Source organism: Hetaerina americana, unplaced genomic scaffold (assembly GCF_022747635.1).
Source record: "Hetaerina americana unplaced genomic scaffold, ioHetAmer1.1.p SCAF_104, whole genome shotgun sequence".
Classification (NCBI taxonomy): domain Eukaryota; kingdom Metazoa; phylum Arthropoda; class Insecta; order Odonata; family Calopterygidae; genus Hetaerina; species Hetaerina americana.
This window is the reverse complement of record NW_027286115.1, coordinates 943330-964501: the sequence shown is the minus strand read 5'-3', so window position 1 is coordinate 964501 and position 21172 is coordinate 943330. Positions and strand designations below refer to the sequence as shown.

At 37.2% G+C, this 21172-nt stretch overlaps 1 protein-coding gene across 1 annotated transcript in view; it reads left to right on the top strand.

Moving 5' to 3' along the window:
- CARPA (Carbonic anhydrase-related protein A) overlaps nucleotides 1-21172 on the top strand; it is a 331334-nt gene that overhangs the window by 92604 nt on the left and 217558 nt on the right. Inside the window, exons 4-5 of the mRNA XM_071599084.1 lie at nucleotides 13400-13495; nucleotides 16884-16950. Coding sequence (XP_071455185.1) covers nucleotides 13400-13495; nucleotides 16884-16950 — 163 coding nt within the window. The remainder of the gene's footprint in view (nucleotides 1-13399; nucleotides 13496-16883; nucleotides 16951-21172) is intronic.

Here is a 21172-nt window from a genome sequence, read left to right as displayed (position 1 = left end):
TTCTTTGATTTTGTTTAAATTAGTCCTCAGTCGTTACATATGTTTATTCTTGGTTGAACTTTCTAAAACGGAATTAAAGATGACGGGATGGACTTAGCTGGATGTACAGTTAAAGGGAAAATTTTGTTACCAGAAGAATTACTTCATCGAATGTTCTTTTGCTGTTTTAGAGCGTTGGCACTCTGAAAATGACAGCTCTTTCAAATAAAATAGACGAAAAGAAATTAAAACGTGTAACCTCGATAATTCTGATTATGGAAGAAAGCTTTTCTGAATGTGTCTAAAAATTAAAAAAGAGTTGATTTCTTGAATCGGGTACACACAGTTTTTTTTAAATTCATATACCAACGCTCTGTGTGATGTGTTTTAATATAATTATTAGCATGACAGGGCCAGGCATTTACTATGCTTGAATTCCATGCCATGACTTGACCAGGTTGGATAATGGATGGGGGAAAGTTAAAGGGAAAGTGAAAGAAAAATAATCGAAGTAAATGTTGGTGAGGAAATTTTGCCTTCCGCATATTTCAGGAAAAAATTACTATCGATTGAAATAATATTTTCTATTTTTATTATAAAGTGCTTTCTTTGCCTTGATGCCAATCATTCACTTATATTCCTTAAATTTCAATAATACTCGTATATACATATTTTAATTTTAGAAGTACTACGGTCAATTAATATAGTATGGATAACGCAAATAAATTCATTCAAGGTATGCATGTAGTCTACGCACTAAAGGTAGCCTTTTGACGATTTCAAACGACTGTTGTCTATTGTTCAATGGGAGAACTTTTTCTCTTCTTTCTTGTTTATCAATTCGTTCTTCAATTATTTGTTAACTACAGTGTGACACAGAATGGACTCCCTGATTTAACGGGTGAATTGTAAAAAAACCAACCAAGATAGTTTAAAAAGTTTTTCATTTCTGAAAACTACATCTACATTCACTGCCATTTTATTTTCAGAGGAGTTTATTTCATGAGGTTTTTAAAATTATTTCACCCAGGTGATGACCTTGGTGAGCGATGGCCATATTGAGTCGTTCAAAAACGTTTTCGAAAACTCTGCATATCTTGCGTTATTCCAGCTATGACATCTAGCGTGGGGGCCATGGAACATCCCCTCATTAGGAGATCAGACGGCCGGGAAATTGTTCTTGCAGGAATTATGAGTGAACGACGGGCGATAGGGCCGTGGCACTATCCTGTTGAAACCAAAAGGCTTCTGTGTTGTATTCCTCACAATGCACCATACCATGTTGGGGAGTAAAAAATTCCCCAGCATCTCACAATAGCGCACAGAGTTCACAGTAACAGTTGAACCTCGAGAATCAAAAAAGTGAGGCCCAATAATGCCTATGGAGGACAGAGCGAACCAAACTGTCACTTTGGGGTTATGAAGAGATTTTGAATGAAGTTTTCGAAGGTTGTTAGTCACCTAGTAACGAACATTCCGGTTGTTTATTGTGCCAGAGAGGTGAAAATGCGCTTAATTCGCATTGCCATATCCTCTCCTCCTCCTCTTTGCCGTTGTTCATGTAACAAGGGTGTAGTATTTCCTTAATATTTGATTTAAATCAGAATTTAAATGTGAGCGGACGAATCCGGTACTATTTCCCTTCGCTCACCCTCTTCTCCGCCTCCTCTCTTTACCATTTCACTTCGCCCGCATGCCACCAACAAACAAAAATGTATCATACAAAATCAACCCGGGTTCATATTTCTCCATGGAGTGGTAGGAGCATCCAAAGGATACTTCGGTGCTATCGGGTAAGAGGCGCGCCCTCGATGCCACTTTCCCCACCCCTCCGCTCATTTGGAAAAATCGAAGCCATTCTGTTTGCATCATTGGTGGAGGCTGGAAGGAGTGTATTATCGATTCTACCCCGGAAGCTGAAACGAAGGATTGAGGGGTGTTTATTACTGGCATTACAAGGGGGGTAGTTCTAGTGGTACGCATGGGAGGTGCTGAGGGTCTACGCATAAGACTAATAACATTATTAATATTACTAGTCTTGTGCGAACTAATATTAACTTCTATAATTTGCTTTGAAATCCAAACTTTTGGCAGGGGGCCTTTAACCGCCATCCATTATTGTAATCAGATACTTTTGATATTCAATTAAACGATTGCTGACCATAAAGTAACTAACGTTTGGACCTAGCCATTAGCGTGAGTAGGACTAGAGCCTCTATATTGGTGTCTAAACGTCCCTACACTCAGTCCATGCATCCTGCTATGGTATTCCACAGACCGTGGTCCTTCTATTCGAACTGTTAAAATGCGCACTGCCATAGAAATTCCCGCGAGTTGTGAAGTGCGATCTGTGACTAAGCTTTTGCTGGCAAAAAACCACGAACCGATTGTAATTCATAGGAAACTTTGAGAAGGGCACGGAGACGGATTAATGAGTGAAGGTGGAGTGAGGCAGTGGTGCATTCAGTTTTAAAATGGCCGCACTAATGCTCACGACGTGGACTGCAGGGGTCGGTCCAGTCTTGGCACAGATGAACTGATGATTGAAACTATAGAAAAAATTGGTGAAAATGGCCAATTTACGATTGCGAATCTCTCGATAGACGTGGCTTGCAAACACAGTGCTCTGATGGTGACGCAGGATTGCATACTGGTGTAAACAAGTGGTTAAAATGTAAGGCGACAAATTTCTTCAGAGACGAAATCGAATACCTTGTTTATCGTTATGATAAATACCTGAAGTTGAATGGTGACCTTGGTGGAGCAAAATAGTTTTCTAATGTATATAGTAATAGTTTGTCTAGTCATATTCATATTTTACTTCAATACGTAAGTTACTTACTAAACAGCCCTCTCAATATTTTTCCTGGTTTTTACCGTACAATCTTTTTTCTGATTTGACTGAGTCTCTTTGACATTCCATATTCCATTACCTCTTGTGGTCCTGACCTTAACTTTGATTCGAGACTCAATCCATTTGATAGTGAAGATGGTGACGGAGGGCAAAATGTTGGGTAAGTTTAATAGAGGGTGGAAAAAAGCATTTTTAGTGGAATGAAGGAAATTTGAAAAATGCAGATTTAAAGTAGAAATTATTGTAATGTGTAGCAAGGCGGGATCGTGTTGTATCAGGCGTGATGCGGTGGAATAGAACATATTGATGGCGATCAATAATATCCGATGGATGTAAGTGTAATAAATCATTGCATAGTGAGACAGTGCTGCTATTTTCTCATTATAATGTTGCATGGAATTAGAAAATATTGGGTTTCATGTTAGTCTGCTAGGGATTACGGTAACGTTTAGTAGGGTTATTCAAAACCTACACCAACCCTGTTTACTACGTTACTGATAATAAAGCAATTATGTTTTTTATTTATTTAATTATGTACCCTGCAAGCCACGGCTAGGGTGTGTGGCAGGGGGTGAATACATACCGGAATAATTTTTACCCGAACTTGACTCTACCGCGGTCGAACAATGCTATTATGACCCCATATCGTCCGTGGAAGAAATGATATCCTACATTTATCTATTCCACACTTAGTCTCTCCAATTTTATTTGCATGATCTCTCCTACCGTAGTAAAATGGGGGTAATAATACATTTTCAACAACACTGCTAAAGAGGCATTCTTCCAATTAATGCAATATATTTAGTCTGCAGTATAACCTTCGCTCCGTGAGCGATTCCAAGGCTATCTCCTCTATATATTTTGGATGGGCTACTAAGTTTATCATGAGAACGTTTTACAAACCTAGCTCCTCTACACTGCACGTGTGTTTCACCCAGGAGGGAATTTTTTTTTAAGGTAATCTACCGGTTAAGGTAGGTTTTTGGATGGACACAACTACCAAACAAATATTTTATTACTCCTAACAAAACACAAAATCCATCATCCTACTCTATATCAGGTCCCTCTTCATCTCTGAGTACTTTCTTCCTCCCTTCATCCCGTCCAACATCCCTATCCTGTTCCTTCCCTTTCCTCTTTTGCCCAACATTCTACCCTCTATCATAGTCTTCAACATCCCACTGCCGGTCAACACCCCCTTCATCCACTTTTCCTGCCTCCATAGGATTGCTCCTAACAAACCCCTCTCTTCGCCCACCATACCAAGTACTTCCTCATTTGTTTTCTTCTCTGTCCATATCACCTTCTCCATTCTTCTTCACACCCACATTTCAAAAGCCTCCAATCTACGCCTATCCTCCTGCTTCAATGACCACGTTTCCGCACCGTACATAGCTACGCTCCACATCAAAGTTTTTACCAGTCTTTACTTAACATCCTTACTCAAAGTCCTCGTCATCAACTCCCTCCTCCTTGTGAAAGCCTCTTTGCCTAGCGCAATTCTTCTCCGTACGTCCCTACTACTTTGCCCGTGTTGGTCCAGAACACTTCCGAGATACGTAAACTGTTCTATCTGCTCCAGTTTTTGCCCTCCTATTTTAATGTTAAGCTTGGCCTTTTTCTTTCTAGAAAATCGCATAACCTTTGTTTTATTAATATTGATTCTCATCCCATACCTGTCGCACTGAATTTCCAATTCACTCAGCAATGCTTGCAGCCCCTTGGCTGACTGACAAACTAAAGCTTGGTCATCAGCAAACCTAACTGATTTTACGAATTCCACGCCCACTTTCATTCCTACCTCGAGTTCTTCCCATGCCTCTTTGATCATTTCCTCTGAATACAGGTTGAACAGCAACGGTGATAATGGGCAACCCTACCTTACACCCCTTCCTAACACTGCCCATCCGGACTCCCCGTTCCCCACCCGCACCTGAGCAGTCTGAGACATGTACAGGTTGCGGATTAGCCTCCTTTCCCTCCAATCTATTCCTATTTTCTGCAATATACTCATTAGTTTTCCCCAATTCACTCTATCAAACGCTTTTTCGAAATCTACGAAACAGGCAAATACCTCCTGGTTGTGTTCTATATTCCTCTCGATTAATAATCTCATTACTGCAATGGCATCACGCGTACCTCTCCCCTTCCTAAACCCAAACTGATCATCCCCTAAGTAATCATTTGCCCTACTCTCTATCCTTTTGTTTATGATCCCAGGAGGGAATGTGAATGAAATATTTTGGGGCGTTGTTTTTTTTTGACTAATTTCTCATCGGCCCTTCCATATTTTCCTCCGCTCGTTTACAGCATGTTACTCGCGGTAAGAGTTCAGATAGCCTGCCTAGTAGAGGTGCTTTAAATTATTTAATACGGCGATGTCAATTAAATAATCATTATCACTGAATGACGAAAAAATGCATGAGGAATTGGAAGTTTTCGAACTCTTGAGCATTGATTTTATATTTACATCATCATCCATTGGTATGGTGGTCATGCGTCAAATACATCCTCAATGGAATGGGATAGAAACATGACCACAGGTTGATCCAGCGGCTCTAGGTTTTCATCCGGGTTAACCGTCCATGCATCGAAATTCAAGGTAGCCTTGAACCGCAGTTCAAGGCTACCTGAAATTTCGATGCATGGATAATTTGCTGTGGGACGTTCCTCTGCAGGGATGATTCACTACGGGACAATTCGCGGAAGGATAGCCTCGCAGCAGGGACAATTTTGCGTAAATAAGTGTAATTTGTTCCGCTCGGTAGGGATTACTCACTGCGTGGGGGAAATTAGCTACGCGGAAAATTGACTGCATGGGCAATCTGCTGCCATTAGAGGAAGGGCTAATACGACACCACCCCAGTCTAACGCGTGCCGTACAACTAGTCATCGGCACATCAAATTGTCCGTATAGCCTGTTACACAAGCAGTTAATTGCCTGTGCTTCGAGGATTCTGTGTGGCAGATTGTCTGCGGAGCAAGTCCTAGTCCTAGCGGTAATTTCCCGCATTCCCCGACTTCTTTTGCGGCGTGCTTTTCTGCAGTTAATTTTTTCACCAGGAACGCGGCAGAAAATCAATGCGTGAAGAATTTTCAAAGATTAACTGGCGTAAATTACGTACAAGGTGGTAGAAACTGTGATGATGAACGAATTATTCTTAACGTTATGACGTGATGTTCGGTTTTATTCACGCGTCCTGAACATTGATTGAATTCGGGACCAAACGTTTCGTCCGCGGCATTGATGACTTATCAAGTGAATATGGCGACATTATCACCTGTGCAGTGACAAATTTATTCAGTAGCTCTCATTTTCGAAGCGCCTTAGCCCACACTTTCATATGTACACGGACATGGTATATGTTAATTAATTGTCATATATGTTTACAATGCAGAATGGGATATCCATGTCAAAAAAAATATATCTTATTTCATACCGATTTCACTGTTAACTTTCGGAGCAGGCAAATTAAAAAAAAGCTATTTCGGGAAATTAACTCCCCTTCACCTAATGAAAAAATATGATGGATGTGCAAGTAATGCGAGAATCTGGAATAAATTACCACAAATATGATAATATTCTTAAATCTGGTTTTCCTTGCTATATCCGCCCAAAAAAGGAACACACGAAGGAAGTAAGTGTCCGTAAACACAACGGTGTTAAGCAGTTGGATTTATGGCCGAATTGGATCGCGTAGAGGAGCTAGGTTTGTAAAACGTTGTCATTATAAGCTTAGTAGCGCATCCAAAATATATAGAGGAGCTAGCCTGGGAATCGCTCACGGAGCGAAGGTTATATTGCAGACTAAATCTCTTGCACAAATTGGAAGGGCATCTTTTAGCAGTGATGCTGAAAATTTATTATTACCCCCATTCTACTGCGGTAGGAGGGATCACGCAAATAAAATTGGAGAGACTAAATGTAGAATAGATAAATTTAGGATATCGTTTTTTCCACGGACGATATGGGGTCATAATAGCATTGTTCGACCGCTGTAGGGTCATGTTCGAGTAAAACTTTTTCTGGTATGTATTCACCCCCTGCCACACACCCTAGCTGTGGCTTGCAGGGTACATAAATAAATGAATAATGGTGTCAGGAAAGGTTTAGGGAAATGTTTTGGTGATACATTGAAATAATGTCAGTTGTTCGTAATTTTCCAATTTAAAGGTTTACTTTACCTTTTTACGTCCTTGGGTGCGAATTTAACCTTTCCCTGAAAAAGGATATGTCAATCAGTGACAGGGAGCGTAGATAGAGATACATGTAAGATATGCTTAGGGTAGGTCTAAGTAAATCTGTTGATGATGCTAGCACGCCGAAACGCGAAAAGCAAATAAACACTTTGAGGATAACATTAACGATCAAATGCACTAATTTCATCTTGATAGTGTTTACGTTTGTACAATTTTCTCGCTAATATCGTGCGAATAAAATATGGATGGAATTAATCATGCAAATAAGGGAAACTTCATGACGTTTCTCATCGAGTGAGAACCTTCCTCATTGAGGTTTTTACATGCCACGCTTTGAAGCATTGCCCTCCTGAGCGGGGGCGTGAACAACTCTTCAAGAGGAGGGAACTTTCGGGCACAAGGACAGGAGTGGCAGGTATTGGTGGCGGGTTTTGATCGTGGCATAGGGGGGGGGGATACACGTCGCCTGGTTTAAAAAACCACGAAAATGCCTTCCGGTAGAATTTTCGGTGGTTGGATCTCACTGTCCGTGTTCGCTGTGGGCATGGATGGGAGAAAAAATGACAGGCGAAAAAATAAGCGTTTTAAAAAAAGATAAAGAGAAAAAAAACCGATTCCGGCGCGTGGAGCGAAGAGCGAGGAGGAGGAAACCGGAAGTGGAAGAAAAGCGAGGGGGGATGGGGGACGGGAGGGGGAAATGTGTAACGTCGGAAAAGCGCGGCGGAAGTGACGCGGATAAGAGGCGGGTTGCGGGGGAAGAGGTGGCGGAACAGTAGCTCCACACCACGGAGCGGGGAGGGACTTATCTCTCCACCCATCCCCCTCCTCCGGCTCCTGTGCGTCTACGTACGCATTTATGCATTCGCCATTTATTTGCATATGAAATAAATTAGGAAAAATATAAAAGGTTAAACATTAGGAAATAATTTTTTTTACACTTGTGGTTGTGTTTAAATCACACATACAAGTCGACTTCCATTGATGAAAACACTAGGAACACCTAAGCGTTTATATGCCATTTTTAAGGTACTCTTTACATATTTGCCGTGATTTTATCCTTATGTTATAATAAGCATAAAAATATGAAAAAGCACACAGAAGGGGCGAACGCGAAGTTCGTGGAAGAGGTGGAAGGTTTCGGATTTCAAGCCAAAAATAGTTTCCTTGTGATCTGCTTAATTCCGCCTTCCCCACCTCTCGAGTGTTCGTCCTCTATATGTGTTCCTATCTTTCTTCCATCTTTATCCATGCGAATGAATGTTAGTTCGCCATATGGCGGTTTTCGTGTTTGTATGATAATTAGGCCAATGTAGCTCGTTTCCTTCTTCTGGCTATGCGTGCCACGAAACGCACTGTACATATCCTTTATGACGTTGTATGATTGCTTCACCTACTATCCTTCCCTCTTGTGTCCTCGCCCATTTCTCCTTAGGTCGATGAAACAGCTCCCGAATGTCATCGCCTGGCCAAGGAATCAGAGCACTCTGGTTGCATGTATGGTTGCATAAATGGGAGCATCTATGGTTGCATAAATCCCCTAAAGATTTCAGTGTTGTCCACATTTCCTAGTTAACCCAAGTGATTATAGCACCGGTGGGGCAAGTTGAAAGATCCGTAGTTCAAGATCCGATCAAGGAAACGTTTTTGCGCACGTAATCTGCTCGATTCCGCCTTCCCACTATTGTTCCTATCGTTTCCCTTGTAGCCATATTGATGAAAACGAATATAGATGCATCCATGTAATATATCCATGCAAAATATATATATTGATGATGAAATGGTTAAACATATGGTTGATATATGTTAAAAGGGCACTCACATAATCATATATGATGTCGCCGCTATCCAGTGTTTTTCGAGTGCCTATGTGAATACATATTTTTGTATATATATATATATATATATCTGTATATATATATATATATTATTATATATATATATGTGTGTGTATATATATATACTCATAAATATATATGTATACATATATATATATAATTATATATATATATATATATATATATATATATATATATATATATATATATATATATATATATATATATAACTTGAGTGAAATTGTCACGGATGTGAATAATAATGTACACCAAGACAGCACTAGCGAACCAAAACACATAAGAAAGAAGCTGTCACGTATTCCGAAATTTCGGTGGGGATACCACCTTTCTCAAGGGAGAGACTTCACTAGAATACACATTTAAAAAGGACGAAAGTTTAGTCGTGATGGTAAAACGGGGCGGATTCCAAGAAGCAGAATAATATTTTTAAATGTGTATAATCACTCATTTTTATAAATACCATCCCTCGACTACCCTTGCTACTATTCCCTTTCTCGCCCTTCTACGTCCCCAGCTGTACTCCGACCACCACCTCAGCTCTACCAACAGGCACCTTCTAGTGATATGTCCTTTCCCCCAACCCCATTTTCGTATCTTTGCCACGCCTTTTTAACTCAGCTGCCTCCCTCTATCGCCACATCCCCCTCACCGCCTCGCCCTCCCAACCTCGCACGTACGTATCTCCTCCAATCCATCTTGCGCTCCGAAAATGTAAACAAATTGCCACGATCCTTGTTCATTCCCCACGGACGACAGAAAAGAGTTTTAACGACATTCATACCAGCGGAGTTATTTCATTGACTTCGTATTGAGGGAAGACGACCCCATTTCTCTCAGGTGTCACACTTCACAGCTTGAGGGGCTGATCAATAGCAGAGAGCAACAGCATCCATTGCTGTTTCAGGCATCGGTCCCATTGTTTCTTGATGCTCAATATGATGGCGAATAATGGCTGGCTAATAAGAGCTCAAAAGGTTTGTCTTCTTATTAGACTTTTATCCTCTACGTGTTCGTTGCGTGGTAATCTTTGGAAATCTTTATGCTGGTATCAAGTATCTCCTCACGTCATTCACGGTTAATTTCATTTCAATAGCCTTGATATGTAATCATTGAGATCATGCGATCATGGGTCAATTCCCCTGTTTGTTATTAAATATCAATAATAACATTTAACAATTATCCGACGGTCAATTATTTTTAGGTCACACTCTTTAATTTATACTAAAAGTATCATGGGCACAAATAGGCGTATTAAGGGTGAATTTGGGTTGAGAATTCGTTGGCAAAAGATAAGGTTGCATGCGCACTAAGATAGACGTAAAAATGATTTCAGTAAACACGTATAGTATTTGAAGTGTGGCGATGGAGGGCACCGAAATCTTTTCTTTGAGGAAAGACAATGATTATAGACACAAGCATGTTTTGTTGTATGAAAATGAATGGAAATTATGCGTGTATATTCTTCTTCTTTATTAGAGGAGCAACAGAAAAGGAAACCAAAAAGAGAACCGAACAGGTTAGAATAGTGACTTGGAATTTTAAGGGAAGGGAAATTAAAACAAATATAATGCGAGGGATACTACGTGTATATAAAGGATTTCCAGGCGCATATTTTTTTTTGGGGCTTAGAATTGTTTTCAATTTCACTAGCTAGAATATATATATATATATATATATATATATATATATATATATATATATATATATATATATATATATATATATGTATGTATATATATATATATATATATATGTATATATATATATATATATATATATATATATATATTCTATAATAGTATAATATTATACTATTATATAATAATTATAATATCATAATAATATAATATTACATAATATACATAATTATATATATTATATATATATAATTATATATAAATATATATATATATACGTATATATATACATATATAAATAAATATATATATATATATATATATATATATATAGTATATATATATCTTATAATAATGTATATATATATATCTTATAATAATGTATATATATATGTATATATATATATAATGGAACGCTCTCCGGCGACGCACAAATATATAAAAACATATGTAGATTTTTAAACCATAGAGACAAGAAGAAAGGACACACAATATATTGTTTTGACGTTTTGACGGCTCGGCCGTAGTCTGCCTTTCCTTCCACGTCAAAACAACATATTTTGAGTGTTCTTTCTTTGTGTCTCTATGGTTTAAAAATCTACATTTTTGTTTTTATTTATATAAATATATGTGTATATATATTGTTTTATATATACACACACACACAAAACTGGAGCAGGTAGAACAGTTTACGTATCTCGGTAGTGTTTTGAACCAACACGGTCAAAGTAGTCAGGACGTAAGGAGAAGGTAAAGAGGCTTTCACAAGGAGGAGGGAGTTGATGAGAGGGACCTTGAGTCAGGATATTAAGAAAAGACTCGTAAAAACTTAGATATGGATCGTAGCTATGTACGGTGCGGAAACGTGGTCATTGAAGCAGGAGGAATGACGTAGACTGGAGGCTTTTGAAATGTTGGTGTGGAGAAGAATAGAGAAGGTGAAATGGACAGAGAAGAAAACAAATGAGGAAGCACTTGGTATGGTTGGCGAAGAGAGGGGTTTGTTGGGAGAAATCCTGTGGAGGCAGGAAAAGTGGATGAAGGGTGTACTGACCGGCAGTGGGATTTTTGAAGACTGTAATAGAGGGGAAAATGTGTGGCAAACGAAGAAAGGGAAGGAACAGGATTGGAATGTTGGACGGGATGACGGGGTGAGAAAATACTCAGAGATGAAAAGGGACCTGATGTAGAGTAGGATGATGGATTTTGAGTTTTTTTAGGAGTCACAAATAATTTATTTGGTAGCTTTGTCCATCCGAAAGCCTACCTTAATCGGTAGACTACCTAATAATAATAATAATATATATACATTATATAAATCGGTGTATTTTCCAATTTATCTAAATATTACGCATGGTTTTATTTCTTATGCTCCCGTAACATACTATAAAGTATGTTTTTCTTCAGGGTTTTAGAGGCAAATTGGTTTATCTCTTTAATGAAAATGGGCTAATTTTCCGTCTTGTGGAATAATTTCATCTCTTCAATTGAACGCACCGAATTTTCAACTTTTCGTGATAGACCATTCAGGTAACCTTAAAGAAAAGCTGGTGACAGCTGTAGAGATTAATATCTTCCTGCGCAACGCTTTCGCCATTAATCATCTCAAATGATAACAATCTGACGGTTGTCGCTGTCCATTTACGTAAATTCACTAACCTGTCATACGAAGGGGGTCAAATAAGACATTTAAGCAAGTACAAAGCGGACAGTTAACAAAATGCCGTTGCAATTTTCACATATTTCTGACTTTTCTAGAGGTTGTTAGTGCAAAAAATAACAAGCACTGCAATCATTACTTAAGAAATTTCATTCATAATAAAAAATCATTCCCTTTTATAACATTTCATCAGGAAATGTAAAGTTTATTGGCTTTATTTTTGACATAGTCTGCCCTTTTAAAGGACTGTAATTACAATTAAAGGCAGCAAAAATTTGTATATTCCCTAAATAATATTAATTATATTCATATATAATTAATTAATTATCGTCTTTGATGTCATTGAGCCAAATAATTTATAAATTTTTTATCAGAATATTTATCACATATTTTCTTTTTGAATTTAGTAAATTGCAATTGAATCGTAAAAAATACGGAGAAATTGTAAAAAAAAAGGTTCCTGTTAGTTAAACTTAGAGTTAGCTCAAAGATATTAATATAAATACAAAGGGAATATAGCCATTACCATGCTCTAGCTATATATCTACACCCACAGTGGCGTATACATTCATGCAAAAACCCTTTTAACTTACATCTACATAATATTAATAATCTTGTATTATTAATTTCATAATCTTAGTGTTGAAACGCTTCGTGTCCATTTCATTTCTATTCAAATTTCCTCGGTATTTCCACAATGGGACGAAGGAGTTCAGTTTGGGAAAAATAAAGTTGCACTTTTCCACAGATTTAACTCTGTGGAAAATTGGAAATTTGTTTTTCTTATACTGATGAACTTCCACTAAATATCGCCTGAATCTGTTGAAGGAGATCGATTTGATAAGCCTTTCATCCATGACTCTCCAATATGAGGACATCATATTGTGTTATACCTGTGTAGATTCATTAGATCAGAAAGGTGAAAATAATGTACTCCATTAAAATTGATTGCAAAAACTATTCTCTCGGCAGTCGTCATGGTATTGATAAATATATGATTTATCTGAATACGAGAGCCATAAAAATACAACTTCCTATAGACGAGGGTGAATATAAATTAACTTCTAACTATTTAATAGTTACTTTCTCCTCTCTCTCCCTTCTTTTAATTCTTTTTTGATATTCTAGTATATTAATTCATGTCTCACAAAAATTTTCCTAGTTTTATTATCTTTGCACAATTACTATGGCGTATATTTTTCTTTCTTTCCAGCTCCAGTTGTATGGCTTCAACGCTGAACTCTATCACAACATGTCTGAAGCTCAGCACAAGTCTCAAGGAATCGTGGGAATTTCTTTGATGGTCCAGGTGATTATCGTTATTTCATAGAAATCAATGAGTTACCCATTTAACTTTCCATGCTAGACGTCAAATTCTGAAAGTCATTTGAATCAATGCAATGCCTAGAATCGTGATAACTCAGTGCAAAGAATTCCTTCGTTAATTTAATATAAATGCACTGAAGATGCATTGATTTCAATATTGTGTCCATGCAAAATGGAATCCTTGCATTTTATGAAAGAAAACATCCTCTACGAATTTTGGCAGCTCTAAAAGCTTCAAATTCTTGGAATACAAAGTGTTTGGGAGCGCATACGGAGACTTATATAATGAAATAGGATGTTCAAGTACAAAAAATCATAATGGTGCATTATGTTTACCCTTTCCTTTTTGGCAATAACACATTTCTTTGTTTTTAAAAATGTACAGTTGCTCGACAGTTTCAGGATTTTTATGATGCTGGGTTGAAAAAATCCTATTAATAAATTATGATTAAAATAAATTAAAATTACTAAAAACCTGTTGCATAGTTTTAAAACTTGGACATATCTTTGACTTATAATGGATCTATGAATATTGATGATATTACAGAAAAATGAAAAAGTCAATGTAATACCTTAAATTATGCGTTTAAGCAGGAATGATTAAAGGTAGTGTGGCACTATTCATGGTGTAGTGCGTACACGTATAGTATGAAGTCAATAAACAGCCTTCAAGCGCAGTTTTTAAGTTTCTTCTGGAATCTGCTCTTAAATTTGCTTTCGAAGGGAGGAGCTAATTTTTGAAACCATGCGATTATGTCTGCTTTCCCTGTAAATGAAATAATATCCGTAGAACAAGGAAGACTGGGTGATATTATTTTCAATTATTTCCACTCCTACAGTTTCTCCAGTCCGTTTGCAAAAATAGACCATAAACCATAATGTATCCAAGATGATCCATAATCTATTAAGATCCATGTACCATGATTAATGGATAATTCGTGCGGTGGTAATCCTCGTATGCCACAAGAGTATTCATCAAATTATGTGCTTTTCATACCAAGTTGTACAAACACAAAAACTGGGCGGTCTTTTTTCAAAATTGACGTTTGATAGATTATATTTAAGATTAATATTTCAGTAATCTATCAAAGTTAAGTTCAATTGGTGAAATCTACTTCAAATCACTCAGATTAGGATGCACTAAATGAATCTTTCTTACTTTTGTGTTAACAAAATATCAAGAGGGGAATTTGATTTTTCGGTAACTATGCTGACAAACATATTTATTGCTGGAAATGAAAATGATCCAAAAGTTGTCACTCTGCCCATAGTACGTATCCCAACGTATTGCAATGCCAACTGCTTTCTGGAACTAGAAAACGATTTATCCTATCATAGAATTGAAAAATACATCCATTAATGATGCTACAAAATCACTCAGAGTATCTGTTAGTTTTGTTTTATGAACAAATAGAGGATTTTAAATACTGACTCTATCTTGTATGCATTGACATTATTTAACAATTAGTCGCTAAGGATTTGCATAAAAATCTTTAGGCTATGAGATCGAATGTTTAGGTTTTTAGCATTAAAAATTCATTTACATAGGTCTCATGTTTAGGGAGATTCATCAAACAAACCTGCCTCTAAATGCTGATAAAGTGCATAGCGCATGTGGAAACGGAAACACGCTTAACTTCGATTAACTTTGCGCCAAATTAATCCTGTAATATGCCAATAGGCATAAATCTACCTATCGAAAATTTTTCATTTAAATGATTTTTAAACTATATGGCAAGGTATATTTTTAGACTCCATTGTTAAAAATAGCTTAGGGATTACGATATAATATGGTGAATATTCCATCATCGATTTCAAGAAATTAATTTAGCAAGGCGATGACTTGAGATAAATAACTGAACGAAGATAATTGTATTTACGAAAAGTATGTAAACTATGTCTTGACTTTTGGAAACCAAATGGAGATGAACTGTTAGAATTCTCAAAGTAAAACATTTTGCTTTGTTATTGAGAACTAAATGGACAGACGAACTTCAATGTAGGGTTATTGGATTCTGGGTATTTTTTTATTTTAATACATAAAGCAATAATTTGATTCAAAGAATCTTAACTTTAATGTAAAAAAATTAAATTAATTACTCCTATTTACTACGACGTTAAATTTTGATTTACCTACATCGTCTTGCATGATTCATGACCATTCTAGATGTTCATTTTTTACAATATAGCTCTAATTAAAAATAGCAATTTCCCACAAAAATAAAGTTTAATGCGACCGGTTTTAATGTTACTACATCATCATCAGGTGACAGTTAAACCTCCAGTCCAGTATATACTTGCCTTAATCATATACATACTGGACTGAAGGTTTAACTGTCACCTGATGATGATGTAGTAACATTGAAACCGGTCGCATTAAACTTTATTTTTGCGGAAAATTGCTATTTTTAATTAATCATTATATTCCACCATATCACGCCTGAAACGTCTCTTTTTAATATAGCTCTATTTAAATTTTCAATTTACATTTTAGTAAAGCGCTTCCTGCGTGTAATTTTATTTTATTTTTTGGGGGCACCGCCAAATGTTGAAAAGAAATTAGAAGCCTGAATTAAATGATAAGTTGAGCCGTTGACGCAACTTGTATTTTTTGAAAAACTTTATTCCTCATACCACTGTTTAATTTTCTTTATTTTGGATCAACTCAATAAAAGTAAAAATCAACACGTGATTTCACTTTCACATTTTAGACATTCATCCCTTTTGAACCCAATGCAAAATATGAAAAGGATTCGTATTTTATGAATACATACAAAGTTCATATTGTTGAAACAAGCGACTGCGCTTGATTTTTGTCACCATCGGTGTAAATAGACACCCAATTGGAACGACAAGATACATTTTACTCAATCACTACTGATTTCAGAGTCCATTTAAAGTCACATGTAAATGATTTATGTGGAAAAGGCAATAGATTTATGATTATCACTAATTGGAAATAAGAGAATATACAATACAAAAGCTCTATGGACATTAAGTTTATCGTCGATCCCACCGTTTCCGTTTTTACGGAGCATGTTAATTGTTATCCCTCAAATCATTTAAATAAACAGGTTGAGTGTTCAAGAAACGAATTCATCGTGATACTCATCAAATACCTACTCTCTAAGCATCTATCCAAGTATGATCTTGACAATTGGTTCAAGATCAATTCCATGCATTTAATCTCTGAGGCACATTTCACTGACGCAATGTGAGCTCTTTATTACCAATGCATTGCAGCATTTAAGCTCTTTTGCGAGGAGGTCACACAATGGACTAATGCATTATATTATGCTTCGAATATGAATGCTCCACGGTATAATCCAATAGAATCTCTCAATCGGTTTATCTTTCTATTCTAATCGCAGATCGGCGAGATGCCCAACCCAGAGTTGAGGATCATCACGAGTACGTTCAGCAAAGTCGTGTACAAAGGTAAGTCACCTCAATTAATTCCTGCGTACAGTATTACTCGCGGAAGGAATATCCGGTGAAATGATTTAAGCATTACCTTTTGAAGTTATTGCGACAATGAGGAAGTCGGTGCTATTAATACGGTAATCAGTTTTGCAGCTGGGTGGATTTCAATGAGCTCCAACGGAATGAAAATGACTGGTTATTCGTTGACTTAGTTTCTTGTTGGCAGTGAGAGATTTTAAAGGCATAATTGTACGAAAGTAATAGAAGGCATTTATCGTACATGCATTAAAAATGTTTATTTCCTTTTTTTGTTTTCCCGATATTTCTGTAAAGTTTGTGTGTAATATGTATTGTGCTTTAGTGCAGCACTCACGGCTGTGAGTTTGCGACGAAAGTATTCAACCACATTTAAAATAAACAAGAAATGGTTTAAGAGGCATGGAAAGAATTGGAAAAAGGAGTGACAGTCGGTGGAAAAATTAATAAATTAGTGAGGATTGCGGATAACCAAGCTTAGGTTAGTCAGTCAGCCAGGGTATTGAAAACACTGTTGAGTTAATTGAAAGGTCAGTGAGATAGGTATGGAATGAGAATAAATATAAATAAAACAAAGGTTATGTGGTTTTTTAGGAGGAGAAAAGTTAAACCAATCATGTAAAAAAGAGGGCAAAAACTATAGCAGGTGAAGCATTTTGCCCATATCGGAAGTATTTTAGACCAGAATGGTCAAAATACTAGGGACAAAAGGAGAAGAATTGCGCTAGGCGAAGAGTCTTTAACAAAGAGGAAGGAATTGATAACAGGGATGTTGAGTAAGGATGTTGAGAAAAGGCTCGTTAAAACTTTCACACGGAGGCGTAGCTACGCATGGCGCGGGAACATGGTCATTGAAGTAGGAGGATAGACGTAGTTTGTAGACTTCTCAAATTTTGGTGTGGAGAAGGATGGAAAAGACTAAATGAACCTAAAAGAAAAAAATTAAGAAGTGGGAAGTAGGCTAGTAGTAGTTTTGAGGGGAGGCGACCGACAGCTAAGGTCATTTGCGCCATAGGGGATGGACAGGAAAGGATGAAGGGTGGAGAGAAACCCGGCGTCGGCATTAGCCTACTCTTTACGAAAGGCGCCAAGGGGTCCGCAGTTTAACGTCCCATCCGACGGACGGCGTACTCCCTCAAAGTGCCCTCCACAAAGCACCTCAAGTAGGGATCGAGATACCTCTGAAAAATATTCAACACCGCCGGGATTTGAACCCGCGCCCTCAGGGTGGGAAGCCATTACGTTAGCCCCCGCACAATCTCGATCCCCGGGAAGTAGGCTATATATGGTTTGGAAGGAGAGGGGATTGTTTGGAGAAATCCAAAGGAAGCAGGAAAAATGGATCCGGGATGCTTTGATTGATAAAGGGGTGCTGAAAACTGTGATAGAGGAGCGAGGCAAGCTTAATCCGTTAGGCAGGCGAGGAAGGGGCAGGGGGACGATTGGGATGTTGGACGGAATGAAGGGAGGAAAGAAGCATTCGGAAGAATGAAGGGTGGCCTAGAGTAAGGTTGGATGGCGGGCATGCTTGTGTTTCGTTGAGAGAGGCTGGCTGGAATTGTCGCTGTACTGTTTGGTAGCTTATGTCCATCAAAAACCTACCTTAAAAACATACCTAAAGGAAAGTAAAGACCCACTTTTTGAAAATATATCGACCATCTATGCAACGCTCGTCTCATATTGATGAAAATGTCAGAGGCCAATATTTTTAAAAATTGTTTCATTCCTTTCAAGTGTTATCTCTTCTTTTATTGTATTTGGTGTTTGTGTGTGTTTGTTTGTTCGTGCGTGTGTATATTCTGAAAAGACTTCGTATTGAGGCACTCTTGAAGTTATAAGGAGAGGAAACAAAAAATAATAAGCTGACTTCCGTTGATTTAAACTTAAACATGGCTCGGGAATTTTCCAATTGTTTTCCAACCGAACATTTTCCCACTGTTTAGATTTTAATTTCGATCAAATTTATGATTTTTACCCGGATCAGAATTGAGTGCATATAAATTAAAATAATATATTTTTTGTAAGGGTCAATTAAATAATAAAAATACTACAGTAAAACTTCGATGAAATTGAAAAAAAGTTAAATTTATAATCACCCGAGATCTGAATACCCTAAACCTCTCTTGTTTCTCTCTCGTGTTTGAAGTGTGCCGAGAATAAAATTGGCTATCGAACACTTCTCAATTCCTACAGGAGGGGGAAACATGACAGAGTAAACGTGTTAAAATGTTACAGAGCATGCGCAAAACGTCTTTATAAAGTCTCATTACTTTTAGGATTTATACGCTGATTGTTTGGAACCGCATTTTCGCCGTCGAGTATATGACCCATGGACACAAGGCGGACGCAACAGCATTGAGACCTGGCGCTTCCGCCCTCGTTAATAACCTTGCTTTTGAGATTTCGCTTATCGCGAAATTACCATTAGGGGGAGTGTCGAGAGGGCAGGGGTGCACTCTAGCCAGTGGCTTTAATGAGCAATCGAGGGAGGGATTTGGGAACTAACTTTTGAGACTCCGTCGTCGAGGCAAGCGGCTGCTCTCCCAAAGGGGATGAAGTAGGGGTGGGAAAGGGAAAAAGAGGGGATGAGAAGGAATCCTTCAGAGAAGGGAGAGGAAATTAAAGGGGTCCGGGCAATATCCCGCACGGGATGAATTTAGAGGAATCGGACCCAAAAAGGGTTTTTGACGTAAGATCTACGGCCGCAAAAGGCCCTATACAGGGAAGGATACAAGGGATGAAGGAGTGGCAGGGATCACGCGTCTACCCATGAAGAAAAAATGAGAAAAAATTCACATAAAATTTGAATGGAAAAAAATTCCTTTTACATTTCCACGGAAACATTTAGTGGAATAAATATATCGTTTTGTGCTTTTTCGTGGAGTGTGAAATTGAGCATTTTTTATGAGAAATTAATCTTTTTTTACCAATCGGTTAGTTTACTTACAAGTTCATATTTGAAATGGTTGCATGTTGATATTTTCTTGAACAATAGGCTTTAATTGAGACTTTGCTGCTTGATCTCTTGCGCTCATATAGTATTCCAGCATAAATATTTATTTTCGTAACATTTATGTAATTATAATTAATGCAATCACGATTTCATAACCTAACTGAAATATGGTGGAAATATACTCTATTTAAAATCTTCTCTTTGCTGGACTCTATGTTAAATATACCTATTTGTTCCTCTTAGTCCTTAATGTATTCTGAACTTGTGCTAATCTTCTCTTTTTGTACGCATGTGGATATTTTGTAATCTCAGATAATATTTCCTTGCCTTAATTAAATCATAGAATCCGTTCTTCTACGGGCGCTAACTACGGCAATCCGTCGATATACAAGGTTTATTAAATTTGGAAATGAAAAATACTGAAGACTACGTCTTCTTTGTTTTTAATTACGTGGCATTTTACGATTATTATTACAATTTAAAAATATAAATTGCTCGCTGAAATTGATCATAACTTTCTTTGGAATAAATTGCTCCTTAAAGGCTGTTATGAATACACAATACCGGAGGACGCCTCTAAATTTTATCTCGCTAAAACACTTCATATCCAATCCACTTTGCCGGAAGTTACAGGTTACGGGTTTAAATCCCACTCCGGATCAATAATTTTTTCACTTTGAAATATTCTCGCAATTATCTGTGACTCAGCGGATCACTCCTCTTAAGTTCCTTTCGCGATATTTCATTGCAGTTTCAACGGACAGGTATATGGACACATATATCCATTAAGGTGCTTTCATTATAGGATGGTCAGAGGTACCTAATTTCGGAGCATAATACTCCATTCCACTGAACTAAATCTACAAAAATATCACGTTTGACAAACCAAAATAGAGCAGAGGAAATGCCCCTGTACAGTGTTTCGAACATAAAATTCTTTTCTCAGAGTTCTGAGCCAAATCATTACATTTAAAATATTTTGTTAAAGTAATGAAAGTAGGCAGAAGTACAAAATGAGACAAATAATAACAATACTACAGGCCAAAGGTGTTAAATTCAAGTCAACCGGGAAGTTTTTTCTTTATCGAACTCTCAAATAAAATTATATTTTACCATATCCGTAAAATATTATTTGAGTTAATATATTGTAGTCATGGCTACTCGTAGTTTTTTTACCAAGAATTTCATCCCAAGAAATTTGTCATTTCAAAATACAAATATATGATATTATATGATGTAATGTACCCT